The sequence below is a fragment of the Taurulus bubalis genome (assembly GCF_910589615.1).
Source record: "Taurulus bubalis genome assembly, chromosome: 6".
Lineage (NCBI taxonomy): Eukaryota > Metazoa > Chordata > Actinopteri > Perciformes > Cottidae > Taurulus > Taurulus bubalis.
Window position 1 is genome coordinate 4037028 of NC_136594.1, and position 21234 is coordinate 4058261.

The window sequence follows — 21234 nt, forward strand, 5'->3', positions numbered from 1 at the left end:
TTAAACAACTTCTCTCGTTCTGATAATTTATTTACCCTGATCACAAGCAAAGTAGCAAGCGCTGTGATTGCAAAAGCAGGCGTGGTTCAACCAGCTCTCAGGCTGGGGCAGAAGCACACATTTTACACAGAAGACATCACCTTTTTATCTAATTGTTCGGACGTCTGTGCGTCATTTATTATTTACAAATCTTATTGGCTTCTAACTATCAGAAGGAGGAGGTAGTCTCCACCCTAGTGACTTCCGACACATAGCGTACAACGCTGTCTGTGTTGTACGCTATGTAGTCATACATTAAGTGTTTAATATTGAAACATTAGTGGATGTTGGAATGTGTGGGGCGTACTCCCGACATCTGACCTTGGACACCCTCGGCTGTGCTCGGTTCACACACACACACACATTATGACACTTTTATTATCAGCTGATTATTAATAAGGATTATCAGCACGGTGCGTAATCGTTGCGGCCATCGTAACTATCACTGTCAACTTTCTTTCAGTGAACTTAGTAATGACTAGTATTAATTTATTTTACAGAGAGGATTCACCACAGCCATCCCCACCAGCCCGAGCCTGTTTTCTATTTCTGAACATGTATATTGTGTAAATATTTCTTTTAATGTATTTTACATATTTGGTTTAAAAATAATAATAATTGTAATGGTCATTTTTCATTTGCACACACCCCATGAAGCTTTATCTGCAGTATGAAGTCATTTCTCAGTCCCATTTCTATCATTTTGGGGAAAGGTGTGACACAATATTCTATTCAAAAAACGATAATAAAAGATTTTGTTTCAGACATTTATTTACATGTATCTACCATTGTATTCATATATTCCACTGCTTTTGTGAACCTAAGACCTTTGGTAAACCAATTTCCATCACCAAAACAGTTTGTCCACATGAGTTAAGGTATGTTTTCACAAGAGATATGAAGAATTTCCAAATTCAAGATTACATTTTTCAGCTTTAGGGCCATATTATCTCTTTACACTTGTGCCTTAGGGCAATGGTGCCTCATTATATAGAGAGCTGAGATTGCTCTGCAATTTTTGATGTAACAAATTGATATGTATCACATATGCAAGTGCCTTTAAAAGGTGAATTTAAGAAATTATGTAAAATCAAGAAAATGAGTCCCCAGAGGGCTACACCCAGATGTGACCTGTGTGAGAAAGAGGAACTCCTTCAGGAGGAAGAAACACAGCAGCGCTCCCACCCTGAGCTGTGTGAGCTTCGTCATCATCAGATAAGGACGAGGTGAAGACTCCTGCTTGGTGGATGACTCGTAGTTTCGCCACAAAAGTGAAATCTTCCTGTTTTCATTTGTTCATAAAAAAAAAAAGAAAAGACAAACATATACGTGGCGCCTTAAGCTTATAAATATGTTACAGTTACTTACTGTGTGTGTGTGTGTGTGTGTGTGTGTGTGTGTGTGTGTCAGATCATTGGTTTACATTTGTCAAGCAAAAATGCTTTCTACATTTTCTAGTTCCAGCTTTAAAGAAATGTGGTTCACTTGCTGCATTTCTTTATCTTATGTGATCGTAAACTGAACATCTTTGTGTTTTTGACTGGAATCTGACTAAACAAGCATTATGGTTATTATCCCTTTGGGCTCAGGGAGATGTGATAGACATGTTTCACCATAAAGCTCCCTCACTCTCCTTCACTTGCATTCAGAGACATTTAGTGACGACGTTTCGCTACATCGACTTTCATCAGGTTACTTTTGATGAACCAAAACGTTTTGTTACCCATTCTATATCTGCCATGAACACTGTGAGACCAAATGAAAAAGCTTCTTTACTTGAAGCTCTTCATTGAACTAAACACCTTCGTGAAGAAAAACCCCGGCATCAAACTCGCCGATGCACGCTTCAGATCGGCCTCCAGAGAGGATCATGTGTCCAAGGTGATGCTTTATTATCTGTCTCGTTACCCAAAGACGTAAAAGACGTAAAAGACGTAAAAGACGTACGGTTTAAATGCCTTTAAACTAGATGTGACCTGTGTGTGAAAGAGGAACAAACACAGCAGCGCTCCCACCCTGAGCTGTGTGAGCTTCGTCATCATCAGATAAGGACGAGGGGAAGACTTCTGCTTGGTGGATGACTCGTTGTTTCGCCACAAAACTGAAATCTTCCTGTTTTCATCTACAGCCTCTCCATCTGTTCATAAAACACTTTAAAAAAGAAAAGACAAACATATACGTGGCGCTTAAGCTTATAAATATGTTACAGTTACTTACTGTTATTTAGCAGGATTTCTAAAAAGGCCTGTTTACAGATTTTTTATTTCTTTCTAGAAATACAAATATTGATGCCTATTTGTTATAAAATGGGTCATTACTCTCGAATTTTCAATTAGTCCATTAAATAATCTAATAGATTATGCAAAAAATAAATAAATAATGCAAAGCAGTGCAAACTTTCTCACCTAAAATGTTAATGTGTGTGTGTGTGTGTGTGTGTGTGTGTGTGTGTGTGTGTGTGTGTGTGTGTGTGTGTCCTCTTTGTCGCTGCATCTCGTCATGGTGATGCAACACTAGTCCGGTTTGTACACCATTGAGTGTTTTTTTTTTATGGTTCAGTTTTGCATTTGTAATAGATTATGCAAAAAATAAATAAATAATGCAAAGCAGTGCAAACTTTGTCACCTAAAATGTTAACGTGTGTGTGTGTGTGTGTGTGTGTGTGTGTGTGTGTGTGTGTCAGTACATGATTGATGGGTGCATCTCAAGGGGAGGCACGGTAGAGTCAAAATTACAAACTTAAACCGTTGTACTTTTTATATTATACTGCCACCTGCAGACGCTCAGTGGTTTAAACAATGTTAGAATTCATATTATTATATTGTTTACCATTATTTATGCTACAATATGCACATTTAAAAATATCTCTTAAAAACCATATCTCATTTTAAAAATTCTAAATATTTACTACAGATGTTTGGTGTTTGTTTTTGGTGTAACTTGTACCTGTCTGGTGGAGAGGTGTTCAATGGAGCCTCTGAAGCCTTCCTCTCCTCCTCCTCCTCCTCCTCCTCCTCCTTCTTCCTCTGCTTTACGTGTTGCTGTAGAGAAAGCAGTCAGAAGGAATGAACATTTGTATCGAGGAGCGTGAGACCAAACCCTCAAAGTGGTACCATGACTGTAAGTTCTTCTTTTGATGTAGAAGAAGGTTTTGTTGGTTCGATATAAGCTAACAATGACACAACAGTAAAAACACCAAACACCACACGTCAACCAGAATGAACAGAGCATTTATATATTGCAGTGTTGGTAAGTTACTGTGATGGATTTATTCCTTATTTATTTCATAGTATTTAAACAGGTGTATTTATCCGAGAACACATAACCCTATAATGAACCTGTAAAAAAGGAATTGAAGAAGTATTGAAGTGTATCTTACGTCTCATTTGCTTTTAAAAGAATATATTTTGTAATAATGTACTTTGACCATGCTCTCTCTGGTCTTTAGGCCTTTAAAACAGTCCTCCTGAGAACTCGTGCTCCTCTCTGAGAAAACGCTTCTCGTGTGAACTCGGCTGCTTCATCGTGACTTGCAGATTGAAGAAGATGATTCTGGTCAGAATGGAGAAGAGAAGGCAGCGAGCTTTCTGCCGCCGGCGTGGAAGAGGAAGAGTTTTCTGTAGCGTGGGAACACATGGGTTAAATACACCTATATATATATATATATATATATATATATATATATATATATATATATATATATATATATAGTTATTCTCAATATTAGTGCCATGGCAATAGAAGAAGAAGATATGTTTTAGAAAGAAAAACATTTTGTATTTGTTTTTGATCATGTTTTACTGATTTATTAATTAAGATACTATATTTGTGTTTTTGGCTGGAATCCGACTAAACAAGCATTATGGTTATTATCCCTTTGGGCTCAGGGAGATGTGATAGACATGTTTCACCAAAAAGCTCCCTCACTCTCCTTCACTTGCATTCAGAGACATTTAGTGACGACGTTTCGCTACATCGACTTTCATCAGGTTACTTTTGATGAACCAAAACGTTTTGTTTCCCATTCTATATCTGCCATGAACACTATGAGACCAAATGAAAAAGCTTCTTTACTTGAAGCTCTGCATTGAACTAAACGTTTGGCACAAAAAGAAAAACCCCGGCAGCAAACTCGCCGATGCACGCTTCAGATCGGCCTCCAGAGAGGATCATGTGTCCAAGGTGATGCTTTATTATCTGTCTCGTTACCCAAAGACGTAAAAGACGTAAGTTGTAAATGTCTTTAATCCAGATGTGACCTGTTTGAGAAAGAGGAACTCCTTCAGGAGGAAGAAACACAGCAGCGCTCCACCCTGAGCTGTGTGAGCTTCGTCATCATCAGATAAGGACGAGGTGAAGACTTCTGCTTGGTGGATGACTTGTAGATTCGCCACAAAACTGAAATCTTCCTGTTTTCATCTACAGCCTCTCCATCTGTTCAAAAAACACTTTAAAAAAGAAAAAACAAACATATACGTGGCGCCTAAACTTATAAATATGTTACAGCTACTTACTGTTTGTGTGTGTGTGTGTGTGTGTGTGTTTCGGTTATTTTCTGCACATTTACTAAATTTACATTTAATAATTCTAGGATTTAATCAGAGATTATTACGACAAAAAATATTTTTTAAGTATATTATGTAAATAAAAAAAAATCCCCAAACAGGGGGTGAGACATTAGCCGAGTTTTTAGCTCTCATATATTGATGTTGCTGTCAGACACAAAACCTGAGGCTAATACCTTTGGTAGGTTTGAATTTCCATTTTGGTCATTCATTTAGTTTGAGTCTTTCTGATTTACGCCTGACTGACTCCCACATGAAGAGAGGTACAGTATTCACGACGTGGAGTAATAAAAGCACAAAGGACCACATCCAGATGTCCAAAAATGATGATGATCAATATTTGTCTTGCCTTGACATTTTAAAGACAACTTAAAAGAGACTAGCGGTCCAGTTTAAGGCGACGTAGAGCTGAGTTCTGTTTGTTGACGCTTTGAAGACGCTCAAGAGACAAATAAACAACAAACAAATAAACTAATAAGGAATATAACTGTCTCCCCCCCAAAATGTCCGTCTGAAGCACTGAAGCAGTCGGTAGCCTCCAAAGGTCACGAGTCAGGGAGTCATGTGATGCTCATCTTCCTCAATGAGACAGCAGAGCCTCTCCTTTATAAAGAGGTTCCTCTGACTGCATCCACTGGACAGCACCTTCACTGAGGAGGAAACAGACGACACGACATCGTCCTCCACCAAAGAAGGTGAGACGATGTTCACTCGGCTGATTTAGTACAAACGATAACTTCAAGTGCAAAAGAGGAAATAGTGAATTTTAGTGACATTTTCTATTCAGAAAGAACTTGTGGAGGGAATGAGAGATCTGTATGAATTTTAGCATGTACCAAACCATATATTTTACTTGTATAACACTTATGGTGATCAATACAATCAAATACAGCATTTTTTTAAAGAGTTATGTTTTTTTTTATGAATTATGATTTTTGTTAAAAATGGCTTCCTGATTTTTTGTTAAATGGCTTACTGATTCTTGTAGCAAAGGCATTAACATTAATATATTTTCTGGTGATTTACATTTTTTGCAATAAATAAAAAAAAGACCCAGATTTTGGTCTATGGAGTTTAAAAGGTAAAGTAATAAACCAGATGTATTTATAGAGTGTAGTAGCAGTAAACCCATGTTTTTGACTCAATTTATTGTTTTATAAATACTGGTGGCCTTACACATTTACTGACTCTGGACATATTTTTAAAAGCTGTTCAGTTCAACAAAAAGTAATAGAGCCTTTTAAACGAGACTATGTGACCTCTGCTGAACAATGACACGATAATGGAACATCATGTGACCAGCAGGCGGCATGAGGTGTGTGGAGGTGGAGCTCGGGTTAAATCAAACAACCTGCTGCAGACTATAAGCGCTGTGAGGTTGTAATGCATATGGTTATTATCCCTGATGATGTCTGTGAACCCTCAGATGGCCGGCCTGAGCTGGACGGCTGTGACGCTGAGCTTGTTGCTGTACGTTGGGAACTGTTCGGCTGACTTTAAAGGACCAAGCCTGTCAGAACTCTACAAACTTGTTGATAAGATCTGGGAGAAGTGAGTCATCTCGTATTAAACACCAGACAGGCTGATGGACTTCTTCCTCCTTTTCTCTAAACAGAACACGGCCAGCACTCCTCTCTGTTCCCTCCTGTTGTGTTTAGGACCAGTTTAAGACCAGTTTAAGACCAGTGGACACTGTAGACGCCTCTAAAGGGGACATGTGGTCATTTTCAGGTTCATTCATGTATTCTGGGTTTCTACTAGAAAATGTTTACATGCATTAATGTTGAAAAAAACAAAACACATTCTTTTTCTGATTTCTGAACTTCTGTTCTGTATCAAACGTTTTGTGTCTGTGTTCATTCTGCAGCTATAGCCCAAGCTACAAAGTCGACAACAAGCCTCAGTAAGTAAACATTACTCATGAAGTACTTTTCAAAATAAAAGTCGACGATAACAACATTCATCACAGACTGACAGAACAAATGCTACATTACGTAATACGTACTGTTCACCATTGAGGATTTTTCTAAATGTTTTTAATGACGTCTGCTTTACATCTTGTGTGTCTTTCCCTTTGACAAAGTTACCCCATGTTCAGTGTGGCTGTCAGCATCCCGTACAACAACGACAACAACAACAAGTACGACGTCAGTGGAATCACCGACGATGCTGACACGGTCAAGGCTACGCTTTTAACATGTGAAGTGTACAAGAGCGAGAAAATGGTTGCAGCCACACTTCTGAAATGGCCTGATGTTCTGAAACAGTGTCCTAAAAGACTAGTACAATGGGATGATTTTCCTAATAAGAACGAGTATAAACCTATACCGTGGGATCAGGTTAAGGGTGTTCCAGAGGGTTTTTCTAGAACTGATCATGCCGAGTACCGGACTCTGACGGACTTCAGCACCTTAGCAAATATACCAAACAAAAATGATTTCATGCTCTTCTATGTTCTTTCTTCTCCGTGCGTTAGCAAATGTACGAGCATAACTCATGACAAGAACATTCTCAAAATGATAAATGACATTACGAAATGGAAGAACTACGCTGTTGTGTTTACCAACGTGTTCATGGCCGAAGGTCCTCAATCAGATGAGAAACAGCGCAGAGAAGCGCTTGTGAGGCTCGGGGATTACAAGGGTGCACACGGGAAAAGCATCGGGCTGAACAACATATTCCGCTGTGACAAGTCCTGCAGGAGATGCTCTAGTGAGGCGATTCAAGTCAACCCCCACTGTTACAAAAACCCCGATAAATCTGATCCCAGCAACAACTTGCCATCCACTTCATTCATAGAAAATTTGTGAGGTGAATGAATTATAATTAGACCGCTACTTCTGAAAATAATTAGCCAAACATCAGCAGTACGAGACGACAGCTGCAGGGAAGCAACTGGTGCAGCATACATACATACATACATCTTTTAGGAACGTTTCATATTTAAAACCACGACACAATGTGTCAGGACATCAAACTCTAAAGATAGAAGTGTGCCAACATCAGGATGAGAAGGAAGGAGTAACAATGTAACAACGTAACAATATAACAATGTTACAATGTTAACAATGTTAACAATGTTAACAATGTTAACAAGCATCCAGCACCAAATTTCCACAATTGACAGTTGTTGATACTCTGTGATACTCAGGTGTTTTAGTTTCAGCTCAAAAGGAAGTTTGATGTAAATGAAGCTCAGTACTGACTCATGTCCCTCATGTCTCCTCTGTAGAGTGTTATCAAGTCCTCTGATGTTCTGTTATTTCTCAATAAAGCTTGGCTCAGCATCAACTCTGATGTGTCCGTGTGTCATTTATAAATGAAGCAGCAAGTTAGCGGACTAGATAAGTGGAATAAGCACACACTTCATTGCGAATACCTCCATCTTAGTACGTAGGAGGCAGTGTGGAAGGATGAAGGGTGCATTTCAAGGACTCTCCCACTGAGTTATGGCCCTTTAAATCTATCAGGTTGCCAGAGGTCTTCTTCCGTCAACATTAGAGGAAACCCCGTCACCTTCATTCATCTTTTTCGCCCAATGCCACGCCTACGTCGGCCCTTGCCCCCACCACTGGCACCGGGGTGCAGTGTTAATCAGGTGTGGCAGTGTATTTGGCAGTAATTTCAGCAGAAACTTTGTAACAGTCGGGGTTGACTGGATCCTTCTCATCAGAGCACATCTTGCACGTAGAGCCGTCACAACGGAATATGTTGTTCAGCCCGATGCTTTCTCGATGCATCCTCTTGCCCTTGTACACTTCACATTTTGAAAGCGTAGCATTCACCTCCCGAGGAGAGTCGGTGACGTCGTACGGGATGCTGACAGCCACACTGAACATGGGGAACCTTTGTCAAAGGGAAAGACACACAAGATGTAAAGCAGACGTCATTCATAACATTTTGTTGATAAAGTAGAGGAACCAAATTAAACCGTAGACTTCAGTCATATGTTACTCCAGATATCTGTTATTTTCTCTTTTGTGGATTAAATATAGAAAGTCAAAATGTAATTGTTCTTCCAGAATCTTTTCTTAACATTGTGAATTCAAAATGTGGAAAATCCTCGATGGTGAACGTATTACGTAATGTAGCATTTGTTCTGTCAGTCTGTGATGTATGTTGTTATCGTCGTCTTTTATTTTGAAAAGTACTTCATGAGTAATGTTCTCTTATACTGACCTTCCACCCTTGTTGATTCTGAAGCTTGCTCTATACCTGCCCAATGAATACAGACACAAAACGTCACCGGCATGTTTGATACAGAACAGAAGTTCAGAAATGAGAAAAATTATGTGTTTTTTCAACTTTATTGCATGTAAACATTTTCTAGTAGAAACCCAGAATACGTGTATGAACCTGAAAATGAACACATGTCCCTTTAGAGGCGTCCACAGTGTCCACTGGTCTTAAACTGGTCTTAAACACAACAGGAGAGAACAGAGAGGAGTGTTGGCCGTGTTGTTTAGAGAAAAGGAGGAAGAAGTCCATCAGCCTGTCTGGTGTTTAATACGAGATGACTCACTTGTTCAAAATCCCTTTGACGATTCCTGCAAGTTGGTTCTGGTCCGGTCCTTCATGTTGGTTCTGGTCCGGTCCTTCATGTTGGGTCTGGTCCGGTCCTTTAAGTTGAGCCGAACAGTTCCCGACGTACAGCAACAAGCTCAGCGTCACAGCCGTCCAGCTCAGGCCGGCCATCTGAGGGTTCACAGACATCATCAGGGATAATAACCATATGCATTACAACCTCACAGCGCTTATAGTCTGCAGCAGGTTGTTTGATTTAACCCGAGCTCCACCTCCACACACCTCATGCCGCCTGCATAGTCTCTATCTGATGTTTAGGTTTTATTCTCATAATTAGATGCAACATTGACAATGTTCAGTTCATTATTTAAAGTTTAATGAGAAAAGTTGCGGATTCTTGAGAAATTTGTAAAAAGGTTTTAAAGATCAAACTTTCTCAATCCGTCTCCACTAACCTTTTAAAAACCGAGGTATTTTTTAGGATTCTGCTCAAAATAACATATCCAAAGTACAAAGGGTGTGTCTCTGCAACCACAAGGGCTATTTGAATAATTTTGGTGCTATAATAAAAGGCAACCCATGTGAGCTTTTGTTCAGATAAATATTAGTGTATATATATATATATATATATATATATATATATATATATATATATATATATATATATATAGTTAAGAGTAAATAAAGATTGAAACACAGCAAAAATATAAGTTTTAGGTCCGCCTATGAAAAGCACTTTCATTATGATTATCTCTTTTGGAATTGTTTTGCTTTTTGCCAACTTTTTTTTTCTGATAGCACCGAGCTACAGGCTGCTAGTTCCAGAAACATGCCGAGTGGGCTGACTCATGACAACATTATGATTATGATATTTTAATAATTATTTTATTTGGTTTGAGTTGTGTTGAAATGGCTGACTAATTATTGTAGCCCAGGTTCTCTTGTTTAATTTGATGTGTAACATCAATATATTTGCTCGTGATTATTGTAATGTTTTACACAGTTTAACTATCATGTGTGAAATTCAACCTATAGAGGGGCCACGGGGCTTAAAAGGTAAAACAAGTTGCGGATTCTTGAGAAATTTAAAAGGTTTTAAAGATCAAACTTTCTCAATCCGTCTCCACTAATTTGAGGTACTTGTACTTTAATTGAGTATTTATATGTTCTGCTACTGTACACTTCTACTCCACATCTGAGGGAAATATTGTACTTTTTATTCCACTACATTTATCTGACAGCTTAAACTATTTAGCAAGTTCAGTAAAACAATACACAGTCAATAAATAAATAATTATATAATTACGTCAATAATGATTTATTGGTCTCCAGATGGAAATGAACAAACTGCCCAGAAGTATGTAAAGTAATGTATAAAATATATATTAATACGTTAAAAGAGCTCTTTAATGTTACACCAGGTGCATCATTAAAGAGATGAAACCAATAATAGATCAATAGTTATAATCTAATAATATATTATAATATTCTGAAATTAACCATTCTGCATCATGAGTACTTTTGGTATTTTTGATGTTAATACTTACACTAAACACCACTTATTTTACAGAGCTCTCATTCCCTCCACAAGTTCTTTATGAAGAGAACATTTCACTTAAATTCACTATTTCCTCTTTTGCACTTGAAGTTATCGTTTGTACTAAATCAGCCGAGTGAACATCGTCTTACCTTCTTTGGTGGAGGACGATGTCGTGTCGTCTGTTTCCTCCTCAGTGAAGGTGCTGTCCAGTGGATGCAGTCAGAGGAACCTCTTTATAAAGGAGAGGCTCTGCTGTCTCATTGAGGAAGATGAGCATCACTGACTCCCTGACTCGTGACCTTTGGAGGCTACCGACTGCTTCAGTGCTTCAGACGGACATTTTGGGGGGAGACAGTTATATTCCTTATTAGTTTATTTGTTTGTTGTTTATTTGTCTCTTGAGTTGCACCCCAAAGCTTCAACAAACAGAACTCAGCTCTACGTCGCCTTAAACTGGACCGCTAGTCTCTTTTAAGTTGTCTTTAAAATGTCAAGGCAAGACAAATATTGAATGTCTCATCATCATTTTTGGACATCTGGATGTGGTCCTTTGTGCTTTTATTACATGATCCTCTCTGGAGGCCGATCTGAAGCGTGCATCGGCGTGTTTGGTGCCGGGGTTTTTCTTTTTGTGCCAAACGTTTAGTTCAATGAAGAGCTTCAAGTAAAGAAGCTTTTTTCATTTGGTCTCATAGTGTTCATGGCAGATACAGAATGGGTAACAAAACGTTTTGGTTCATCAAAAGTAACCTGATGAAAGTCGATGTAGCGAAACGTCGTCACTAAATGTCTCTGAATGCAAGTGAAGGAGAGTGAGGGAGCTTTTTGGTGAAACATGTCTATCACCTGTCCCGACCTCCCGCAGAAGAAGCACCTCCCCTCCACTAATCGGCGCTGGCGCTCCTCTGGAGAGAGGTGAGTGCGGCCCAACTGCATGGGCTCCTCCCCTCCACTATGGGGAAAAGGACCCCGGAAAAGTCCAAAACAGAGTGGCAAATAACCGACTGATGATCCCACTCAGCTGTGGCCCACTCCTGTGCCCTCCCTGTGAGGTTGGTAATGATGAACGCCACTCTGGACCGTTCAGTGGGGTAGGACGAGGGTTGGAGGTCAAAGGTGAGGGAGCATAGGGAGAGAAAGGAGCGACACGTTGCAGCGTCGCCGTCGTACCTCTCAATTTGTGGGACTCTGGGCTCCGGGTGCGGGTTGGGTGAGAGCCCCGGGGCCAGCGGGGGCCAGTTCCTCTTTCTCAAACAGGTCACATCTGGTTTAAAGACATTTACATCTTACGTCTTTTACGTCTTTGGGTAACGAGACAGATAATAAAGCATCACCTTGGACACATGATCCTCTCTGGAGGCCGATCTGAAGCGTGCATCGGCGAGTTTGATGCCGGGGTTTTTCTTTTTTGCCAAACGTTTAGTTCAATGCAGAGCTTCAAGTAAAGAAGCTTTTTCATTTGGTCTCACAGTGTTCATGGCAGATATAGAATGGGTAACAAACACACACACACACACACACACACACACACACACACACACACACACACACACACACACACACACACACACACAAACAGTAAGTAGCTGTAACATATTTATAAGCTTAGGCGCCACGTATATGTTTGTTTTTTCTTTTTTAAAGTGTTTTATGAACAGATGGAGAGGCTGTAGATGAAAACAGGAAGATTTCAGTTTTGTGGCGAAACAACGAGTCATCCACCAAGCAGAAGTCTTCACCTCGTCCTTATCTGATGATGACGAAGGTGTTTAGTTCAATGAAGAGCTTCAAGTAAAGAAGCTTTTTCATTTGGTCTCATAGTGTTCATGGCAGATATAGAATGGGAAACAAAAAGTTTGGGTTCATCAAAAGTAACCTGATGAAAGTCGATGTAGCGAAACGTCGTCACTAAATGTCTCTGAATGCAAGTGAAGGAGAGTGAGGGAGCTTTTTGGTGAAACATGTCTATCACATCTCCCTGAGCCCAAAGGGATAATAACCATAATGCTTGTTTAGTCGGATTCCAGTCAAAAACACAAAGATGGTCAGTTTACGATCACATAAGATAAAGAAATGCAGCAAGTGAACCACATTTCTTTAAAGCTGGAACTAGAAAATGTAGAAAGCATTTTTGCTGAACAAATGTAAACAATGATCTGACAATCTGACCTCTGACCTTTATATTTTACTGACTTCATGTAAGTTGAAGGCTACTGAGAAGAATTTGACAGTAGCAGTAGCAGTAATATGACTATAGAATAAAACATATCATGAGTAGAAGTTGTAAGTTCTGGGTGAAGCAGGAAAGTGGAGTTTTTGTTCAAATGTTGAAATGATGGTGTTGATACCAGAAGTGTGTAATAAAAGTTATAAGATCAGAATATACACATTTACAGAAAATATGCCTGGTATGTGATGTTTTATACATTACCAGACAACCACCTACAGGGCTCTGCTCCACACTTACGTTTATATTCATGGCCACCACATGGTAGCACTGTACTGCAGGAGTTCCCAAATAACCGACACACACACAGACCATAGATGCTGAGCGAAGCTTTAATCAGAAAGAACAGAGGTTTTGGCAACACTTCACAGACGTAGAGTGAACTCTGTGCAAACAACAAGTTATTAAATCTATCAAAACACATTTTTATGAAGCATGCGGTGCTGATTTGTCTCAATAAGCTTCATTGGGCTGCTGTTCAGATCCTCAGGTGTTTCCGATCATTGCAGTCCACTCCACCACTTTCTTCTACGACCGCTTCCTCTACGACCGCCTCCTCTACGGCCGCCTCCACTACGACCGCCACTTCTCCTTTTCGTGCGCACTTTTCCACGTCTTCCACCTCTACGCTTGCTTTGCTTCCTTACCTTGCTACCTTTTCCACGTCTTCCACCTCTACGCTTGCTTTGCTTCCTTACCTTGCTACCTTTTCCACGTCTTCCACCTCTACGCTTGCTTTGCTTCCTTACCTTGCTACCTTTTCCACGTCTTCCACCTCTACGCTTGCTTTGCTTCCTTACCTTGCCACCTTTTCCACGTCTTCCACCTCTACGCTTACTTTGCTTCCTTACCTCGCTACCTTTTCCACGTCTTCCACCTCTACGCTTGCTTTGCTTCCTTACCTTGCTACCTTTTTCACTTTTGCCACCTCCTCTTTGCTTGTCTTGCTTCTTTACCTTGCCTTCCCCCTTTCCTCTGCCACCGCCTGTTAGTTCACTTATAGCTGAGCCTACACCTCCACCCGTCTCTCCACCTCCACCCGTCTCTACACCTCCACCCGTCTCTACACCTCCACCTGTCTCTCCACCTGTCTCTCCACCTCCACCCGTCTCTACACCTCCACCTGTCTCTCCACCTGTCTCTCCACCTCCACCCGTCTCTCCACCCGGTGCTATCTCTTGTGCTGTACCGGCTTCGTTGCCTCCGCCCTGCTCTGGATTCGTCGGGGCATCGCCCGCCACACAGGAGGGCGTCACCTCTCCCCCTGACGAGCAGCCGGTGCACTGGAAGGGATCGTCTCCGGGTTTATAACAACGGAATATATTGTCCAGCCCGAGTTTAGAAACCGCCAGCTGCTTGAAGGATTCGGCCAGCTGAGACGCGTCGGGAACATCGGCGACTTTGGAAAACACGAAGGCGTAACCGCTCCACTTCTGCGTGACGTCGGCGATCTTGTCGGCGATGCCGTCGGCGTTCGCGGGACAACACGGGGACTCTTCAGAGTAGATGACGAGGACGTTGCCCGCGCTGCCGGTGGCGAGGGTTTCCACGCTCTGCAGCACTCGCGCCACGGCCTCCGGTTGCGCTGCCGCCACCACGCGGGTGCCCTGGTACACCTGACCTTCTGAAAGAGTTTGCTTCACTTTGTCTGCCGGGTCCTCCTGGAAGACCGGCTGCAGAGTGTTTACGTCCTGCTGCTCTGGGACGTTCACGGCCAGACTGAAGGCGTCACCGAGGGCGTACCTGCCGAAGGAAAGCATTTAGTGAGTATCACGGGTTCAAGTTCAAGACGTTTATATACTTATGCTCAGCAAATGCAATGAATCGTAGGCTTCCTCCAACAATGCATTACATTACAGTAGTAGTAATAGTAGAAGTGGTAGAAGTAGTAATAGAAGTTGTAGTAGTAGAAGTAGTAGTAGTAGTAGTAGAAGTAGTAGAAGTAGTAGTAATAGTATAAGTAGTAGTAGAAGCAGTAATATAAGTAGTAGTAGTAGAAGTGGTAGTAGAAGTAGTACTAGAAGTAGTAATAGAAGTCGTAGTAGAAGTGGTAGTAGAAGTGGTAGTAGTAATAAAGTAGTAGTAGAAATGGTAGTAGAAGTAGTAGTAGAAGTAGTAGTAGAAGTAGTAATAGAAGTAGTAGTAAAAGTGGTAGTAGAAGTAGTAGTAGAAGTAGTAGTAGAAGTAGTAATAGAAGTAGTAATAGAAGTAGTACTAGAAGTAGTAGTAGAAGTGGTAGTAGTAGTAGTAGAAGTAGTAATAGAAGTAGTACTAGAAGTAGTAGTAGAAGTGGTAGTAGTAGTAGTAGAAGTAGTAATAGAAGTAGTACTAGAAGTAGTAGTAGAAGTGGTAGTAGTAGTAGTAGAAGTGGTAGTAGAAGTAGTAGAAGTGGTAGTAGAAGTGGTAGAAGAAGTAGTAGTAGTAGAAGTGGTAGTAGTAGTAGTAGAAGTGGTAGTAGAAGTGGTAGAAGAAGTAGTTGTAGTAGAAGTGGTAGTAGTAGTAGTAGTAGAAGTGCTAGTAGTAGTAGTAGTAGAAGTGGTAGAAGAAGTAGTAGTGGTAGTAGAAGTGGTGGTAGTAGTAGTAGTAGAAGTGGTAGAAGAAGTAGTAGTAGTAGTAGAAGTGGTAGTAGTAGTAGTAGAAGTGGTAGAAGAAGTATAAGTAGTAGTAGAAGTGGTAGAAGTAGTAATAGTAATCAAGTCCTCAGGAAAGACAGAAGTTCACTCGTTGTGGACTCACTCCTTCTTGATGCCTTCTATGATCCCCGTGAGCCACTTCTGGTCCACGGCAGCCCGGCCGCCTCCAGCGGAGAGGAAGACGGTCAGCACCACGGCCGTCCAGCGCAGGCCGGCCATCTGCACGCTGTCAGGTGTCAGAACACACGGCGGCGTCACAAAGCAGATCCTGAACGACGACAACAGACATGCTGATGTTGGATAACGTGTCAAATAGAGTCTTGAGATGATGATTAAATAACTCTCCTTTACCTTTACTGTTAGCTGCAGGCTCTACTGGGTCTCTGGAGCTAACGCCCTACAGAGAGGACACAGATAGCAGACCAGCATTAAGAGCACAAATACTGTTTGATATTCACAAATGCAAAACTGAACCATAAAAAAAAAACACTCAATGGTGTACAAACCGGACTAGTGTTGCATCACCATGACGAGATGCAGCGACAAAGAGGACACACACACACACACACACACACACACACACACACACACACACACACACACACACACACACACACACACACACACACATTAACATTTTAGGTGAGAAAGTTTGCACTGCTTTGCATTATTTATTTATTTTTTGCATAATCTATTAGATTATTTAATGGACTAATTGAAAATTCGAGAGTAATGACCCATTTTATAACAAATAGGCATCAATATTTGTATTTCTAGAAATAAATAAAAAAATCTGTAAACAGGCCTTTTTAGAAATCCTGCTAAATAAATAACCATCAGGCTCCACAGCAGATAGAAATAACAAAATCATGAGTATTCATGTCTGTTTTAGAGATTAAATGATAAATTGATGTCGTTGATAAGTTGATTATTAGTCAATTGGCAAAAAAAATAAACAGCAATAATTCTGACAACTCGCCGTTTGCGAGGCTTTTCTGAATTTGAAGATGTCGTCTCACACTTTACAGAACAACAAATTATGAATCATGAAATAAACAAATTGCTCAGGAATGTAAAGCATCACGAGCTGCAGCCCGTTGTGCCCTGAGGAGGGAACACCTGTTGGTTCATGTACCTGCTGCAGGAGGAGAGACGGCTGATGCTCTGGAGACTCTTTTCTTCTCAGCGTTTGAAGGGAAGAAGACCAAAGTCAGAGGGAACACACACTTTTACTTTATAGAGGACGAACCCCTCACCTCTCATCACCTTATTTGAACATGTCTTTCAAAAAGGAGAAAGGGGAAGATTTGAAGAAACAGGCGAAGTTTTTTTTCTCTGCATGATTTGAGAAAAAAAATGAAAAAAAAGAGGAGGAAATATTGCATCATCCCCCGGTACAGACGTAAGTACCGCCTCCTCGCCGTATGATTGGAGTGCACAGCGGCGGCGGTAAGGGCGCACGTGTGGGACTCACGTGCACTAACGTGCACACCATCAAATGCTAATTAACATGAAAAGAAATACAGTTATACTTTGTGAAGTCACATACCAGGCAGATTTTCTGTAAATGTGTTCATTCTGATTTTAGAACTTTTATTACACACTTCTGGTATAAACACCATCATTTCAACATTTGAAAAACTTCAACTTACATGAAGTCAGTTCAGACACTTTTACAGCACGATATAAAATATAAAGGTCAGAGGTCAGATTGTCAGATCATTGCTTACATTTGTTCAGCAAAAATGCTTTCTACATTTTCTAGTTCCAGCTTTAAAGAAATGTGGTTCACTTGCTGCATTTCTTTATCTTTTGTGATCGTAAACTGACCATCTTTGTGTTTTTGACTGGAATCCGACTAAACAAGCATTATGGTTATTATCCCTTTGGGCTCAGGGATAGACATGTTTCACCATAAAGCTCCCTCACTCTCCTTCACTTGCATTCAGAGACATTTAGTGACGACGTTTCGCTACATCGACTTTCATCAGGTTACTTTTGATGAACCAAAACTTTTTGTTTCCCATTCTGTATCTGCCATGAACACTATGAGACCAAATGAAAAAGCTTCTTTACTTGAAGCTCTGAACTAAACACCATCGTCATCATCAGATAAGGACGAGGGGAAGACTTCTGCTTGGTGGATGACTCGTTGTTTCGCCACAAAACTGAAATCTTCCTGTTTTCATCTACAGCCTCTCCATCTGTTCATAAAACACTTTAAAAAAGAAAAAACAAACATATACGTGGCGCCTAAGCTTATAAATATGTTACAGCTACTTACTGTTTGTGTGTGTGTGTGTGTGTGTGTGTGTGTGTGTGTGTGTGTGTGTGTGTGTGTGTGTGTTTGTGTTTGCTACCCATTCTATATCTGCCATGAACACTATGAGACCAAATGAAAAAGCTTCTTTACTTGAAGCTCTGCATTGAACTAAACACCTTCGTGAAGAAAAACCCGGCATCAAACTCGCCGATGCACGCTTCAGATCGGCCTCCAGAGAGGATCATGTGTCCAAGGTGATGCTTTATTATCTGTCTCGTAACCCAAAGACGTAAAAGACGTAAAAGACGTAAAAGACGTAAAAGACGTACGGTGTAAATGTCTTTAAACTAGATGTGACCTGTGTGAGAAACAGTGTTGGGGTAGTTACTCAGAAAAAGTAACTAGTTACAAGTTAGTAGTTACTTCTGAAAATTGTAACTAGATTACTTTACTAGTTACTGCATTTGAAAAGTAACTTCACTACTAGTTACTTTACTTTCCTTTTTTTTAAGCAAATATACAAATTAACCGTAAAGATACATGGACAAACATCATAACTTTATCACTTTATCTTCAATAAAGGGCATCTCTTAGCCTTTCCACAGAGTGTATTGTAAACATGTAAAACAAAATGGCATATAAAACTCAGCCATTAACTTGAACAAACATTAACCCTGTTCACACTGTCTGACCAAAGAAATATGCCTCACTTTAGAATCCACAACCAACAGGATACAAGAGGCTGTGTATGGTGGGGACATTCAGGTCAAACAGCATAACACATTGAAAACAGGCTTTTGGAAACATGAGACCCCACTAAACCAAATGGGGGCCGACTCCTAAGAACAAAACCAGCTTGTTATAGGAATCATTGTAGTGGTTTAAGAAAGATAGAAAAATGAATGGTACTTTTGGTGATTGGACGCTGCAGCTGAGCGGACTGATCGCTGGAGTTTCATACCAGAGTGAAGACGATCACAGATTAAACTCAAGTTATATATTAAATCTGTTAAATTATTCACCATCTGGTTAAAATATGTTCATTGTAGGTCTGAACCACAAAAGGACCACAAACTACTGTCTTCTAAGATTGAATATGTTGTTTCCCTCAATAACTTGTATTATGTATGTCATTAAAATCAGAGAGCTGGAAAGAGGAAACACTTTTGACAACACGTAATGAAGAGAAACTATATTTATATTGTGGGTTATTTTATAATGATGTCACAATCAGACTCATTCCGCCAGTAGAAATGGATCCTGCATCACAGTATATAAATACTCAATGCAGATTATTAAACGGTAACAGACGACGAGGAAGAAACACAGCAGCGCTCCACCCTGAGCTGTGTGAGCTTCGTCATCATCAGATAAGGACGAGGTGAAGACTTCTGCTTGGTGGATGACTCGTGTATACATACTGACTGTGTGTGTGTGTGTGTGTGTGGGACTTCTGCTTGGTGGATGACTCGTGTATACATACTGACTCTGTGTGTGTGTGTGTCAGTACATAATCGATGGGTGCATCTCAAGGGTCGGCACGGTAGAGTCAAAATTACAAAGTTACACCTTCACCTGTCGACCTCCTCCTTGTGCTTTCACCCCCGAGTCAACATCTGCTCGATGTCCCTTAATGTATCCGCTCGTACCTGCTGACACTGAGATGTGTAAGTGTGTAATGTATTGTGTACAAGGGGAGTTTTGCCCTGTTGATGACAGCAAAAGTGATGCTTTATCTAACCAATACCTTTTGAGACTAAGGGACAAGTCTTATAACAGTCTATTCTCAGTTCAATAATAGTAATAATGTACTTTGACCATGCTCTCTCTGGTCTTTAGGCCTTTAAAACAGTCCTCCTGAGAACTCGTGCTCCTCTCTGAGAAAACACTTCTCGTGTGAACTCGGCTGCTTCATATATATATATATATATATATATATATATATATATATATATATATATATATATATATATATATAAGAGCGGCTGATTCAACTCTACATCATTTTGGAGGATGAGGTTTGTGTTTCTGTTGAACTGTATCATGTTTTACTAACTTGTTCATTTGTTCACCCCATTTATACTGATAATAAAAACCTCTGTTAGGAACCTTTACTGGCTGTGTGCATGTTAACTCTTTCAGCGTTGCATCACCAGTGTACCACTCCATTAACCACCAGAGTATATACTGTGAGGTCGAGTTATGTAATGAGATAAAGTGTTGCAGTTTGAATTTGGGACATGAGCAACACCTGCAGCATGGCACCACACCTTTTTATCTGATCATTCAAAAACATTCAAATTCCCTCTTGCAAAACTAATTTAACAGAGAAGAAGCTAATAAAACATGTGTTTATCTGTAAGATACGTGGAACTGTTTCTCCCAGAAGATCCAAACTTGTGAAATGACACACGGACACATCAGAGTTGATGCTGAGCCAAGCTTTAATGAGAAATAACAGAACATCAGAGGACTTGATAACACTCTACAGAGGAGACATGAGGGACATGAGTCAGTACTGAGCTTCATTTACATCAAACTTCCTTCTGATCTGAAACTAAATCACCTGAGTATCACAGAGTATCAACAACTGTCAATTGTGGAAAGTTGGTGCTGGATGCTTGTTAACATTGTTATATTGTTACATTGTTAACATTGTTACATTGTTATATTGATACATTGTTATATTGTTAAATTGTTACATTGTTACATTGTTACTCCTTCCTTCTCATCCTGATGTTGGCACACTTCTATCTTTAGAGTTTGATGTCCTGACACATTGTGTTTTAAATATGAAACGTTCCTAAAAGAAGATGGATGTATGTATGCTGCACCAGTTGCTTCCCTGCAGCTGTCGTCTCGTACTGCTGATGTTTGGCAAATTATTTTCAGAAGTAGCGGTCTAATTATATTTCATTCACCTCACAAATCATTAAGCATTTCTATGAATGAAGTGGATGGCAAGTTGTTGCTGGGATCAGATTTATCGGGTTATTTGTAACAGTGGGGGTTGACTTGAATCGCCTCACTAGAGCATCTCCTGCAGGACTTGTCACAACGGAATATGTTGTTCAGCCCGATGCTTTTCCCGTGTGCACCCTTGTAATCCCCGAGCCGCACAAGCGCTTCTCTGCGCTGTTTCTCATCTGATTGAGGACCTTCGGCCATGAACACGTTGGTAAACACAACAGCGTAGTTCTTCCATTTCGTAATGTCATTTATCATTTTGAGAATGTTCTTGTCATGAGCTATGCTCGTACATTTGTCAACGCACGGAGAAGAAAGAACATAGAAGAGCATGAAATCATTTTTGTTTGGTATATTTGCTAAGGTGCTGAAGTCCGTCAGAGTCCGGTACTCGGCATGATCAGTTCTAGTAAAACCCTCTGGAACACCCTTAACCTGATCCCACGGTATAGGCTTATACTCGTTCTTATTAGGAA

At 40.3% G+C, this 21234-nt stretch overlaps 2 protein-coding genes across 5 annotated transcripts; one reads left to right on the plus strand and one right to left on the minus strand.

The window, feature by feature from the left end:
- The first annotated feature begins 5273 nt into the window (after positions 1 to 5273).
- On the plus strand, positions 5274 to 7889 carry LOC306738098 (uncharacterized protein). The gene is made up of 4 exons (XM_079219927.1): positions 5274 to 5299; positions 6031 to 6155; positions 6472 to 6507; positions 6688 to 7889. Exons 2-4 carry the CDS (start codon positions 6031 to 6033, stop codon positions 7412 to 7414), a joined length of 888 nt encoding a protein of 295 aa, XP_079076053.1. The 5' UTR covers positions 5274 to 5299; the 3' UTR covers positions 7415 to 7889.
- Positions 7890 to 13211: 5322 nt separating this feature from the next.
- On the minus strand, positions 13212 to 16729 carry LOC306737596 (uncharacterized protein). 4 transcript variants are annotated; one of them, XM_079219342.1, is made up of 5 exons: positions 16664 to 16729; positions 15880 to 15925; positions 15632 to 15796; positions 13995 to 14638; positions 13212 to 13964 (listed from the first exon to the last, which is right to left on the minus strand). In XM_079219342.1, exons 3-5 carry the CDS (start codon positions 15745 to 15747, stop codon positions 13396 to 13398), a joined length of 1329 nt encoding a protein of 442 aa, XP_079075468.1. In that variant the 5' UTR covers positions 15748 to 15796; positions 15880 to 15925; positions 16664 to 16729; the 3' UTR covers positions 13212 to 13395. The 4 variants fall into 4 exon arrangements, with proteins under 4 accessions (XP_079075468.1, XP_079075469.1, XP_079075466.1 ...); XM_079219343.1 differs by having other exon boundaries at positions 13212 to 13946; positions 16664 to 16728; XM_079219340.1 differs by having other exon boundaries at positions 13212 to 14638.
- Between the last annotated feature and the right edge of the window lie 4505 nt (positions 16730 to 21234).

Coding starts and splice junctions, on each gene's coding strand:
- LOC306738098 (XM_079219927.1), top strand. CDS start 6,031: ATGGCCGGCCTGAGCTGGACGGCTGTGACGCTGAGCTTGTTGCTGTAC. Junction 6,156..6,471: donor GTTGATAAGATCTGGGAGAA/GTGAGTCATCTC, acceptor TTCATTCTGCAG/CTATAGCCCAAGCTACAAAG. Junction 6,508..6,687: donor AAAGTCGACAACAAGCCTCA/GTAAGTAAACAT, acceptor CCTTTGACAAAG/TTACCCCATGTTCAGTGTGG.
- LOC306737596 (XM_079219340.1), bottom strand. CDS start 15,747: ATGGCCGGCCTGCGCTGGACGGCCGTGGTGCTGACCGTCTTCCTCTCC. Junction 14,639..15,631: donor ATAGAAGGCATCAAGAAGGA/GTGAGTCCACAA, acceptor TTCCTTCGGCAG/GTACGCCCTCGGTGACGCCT.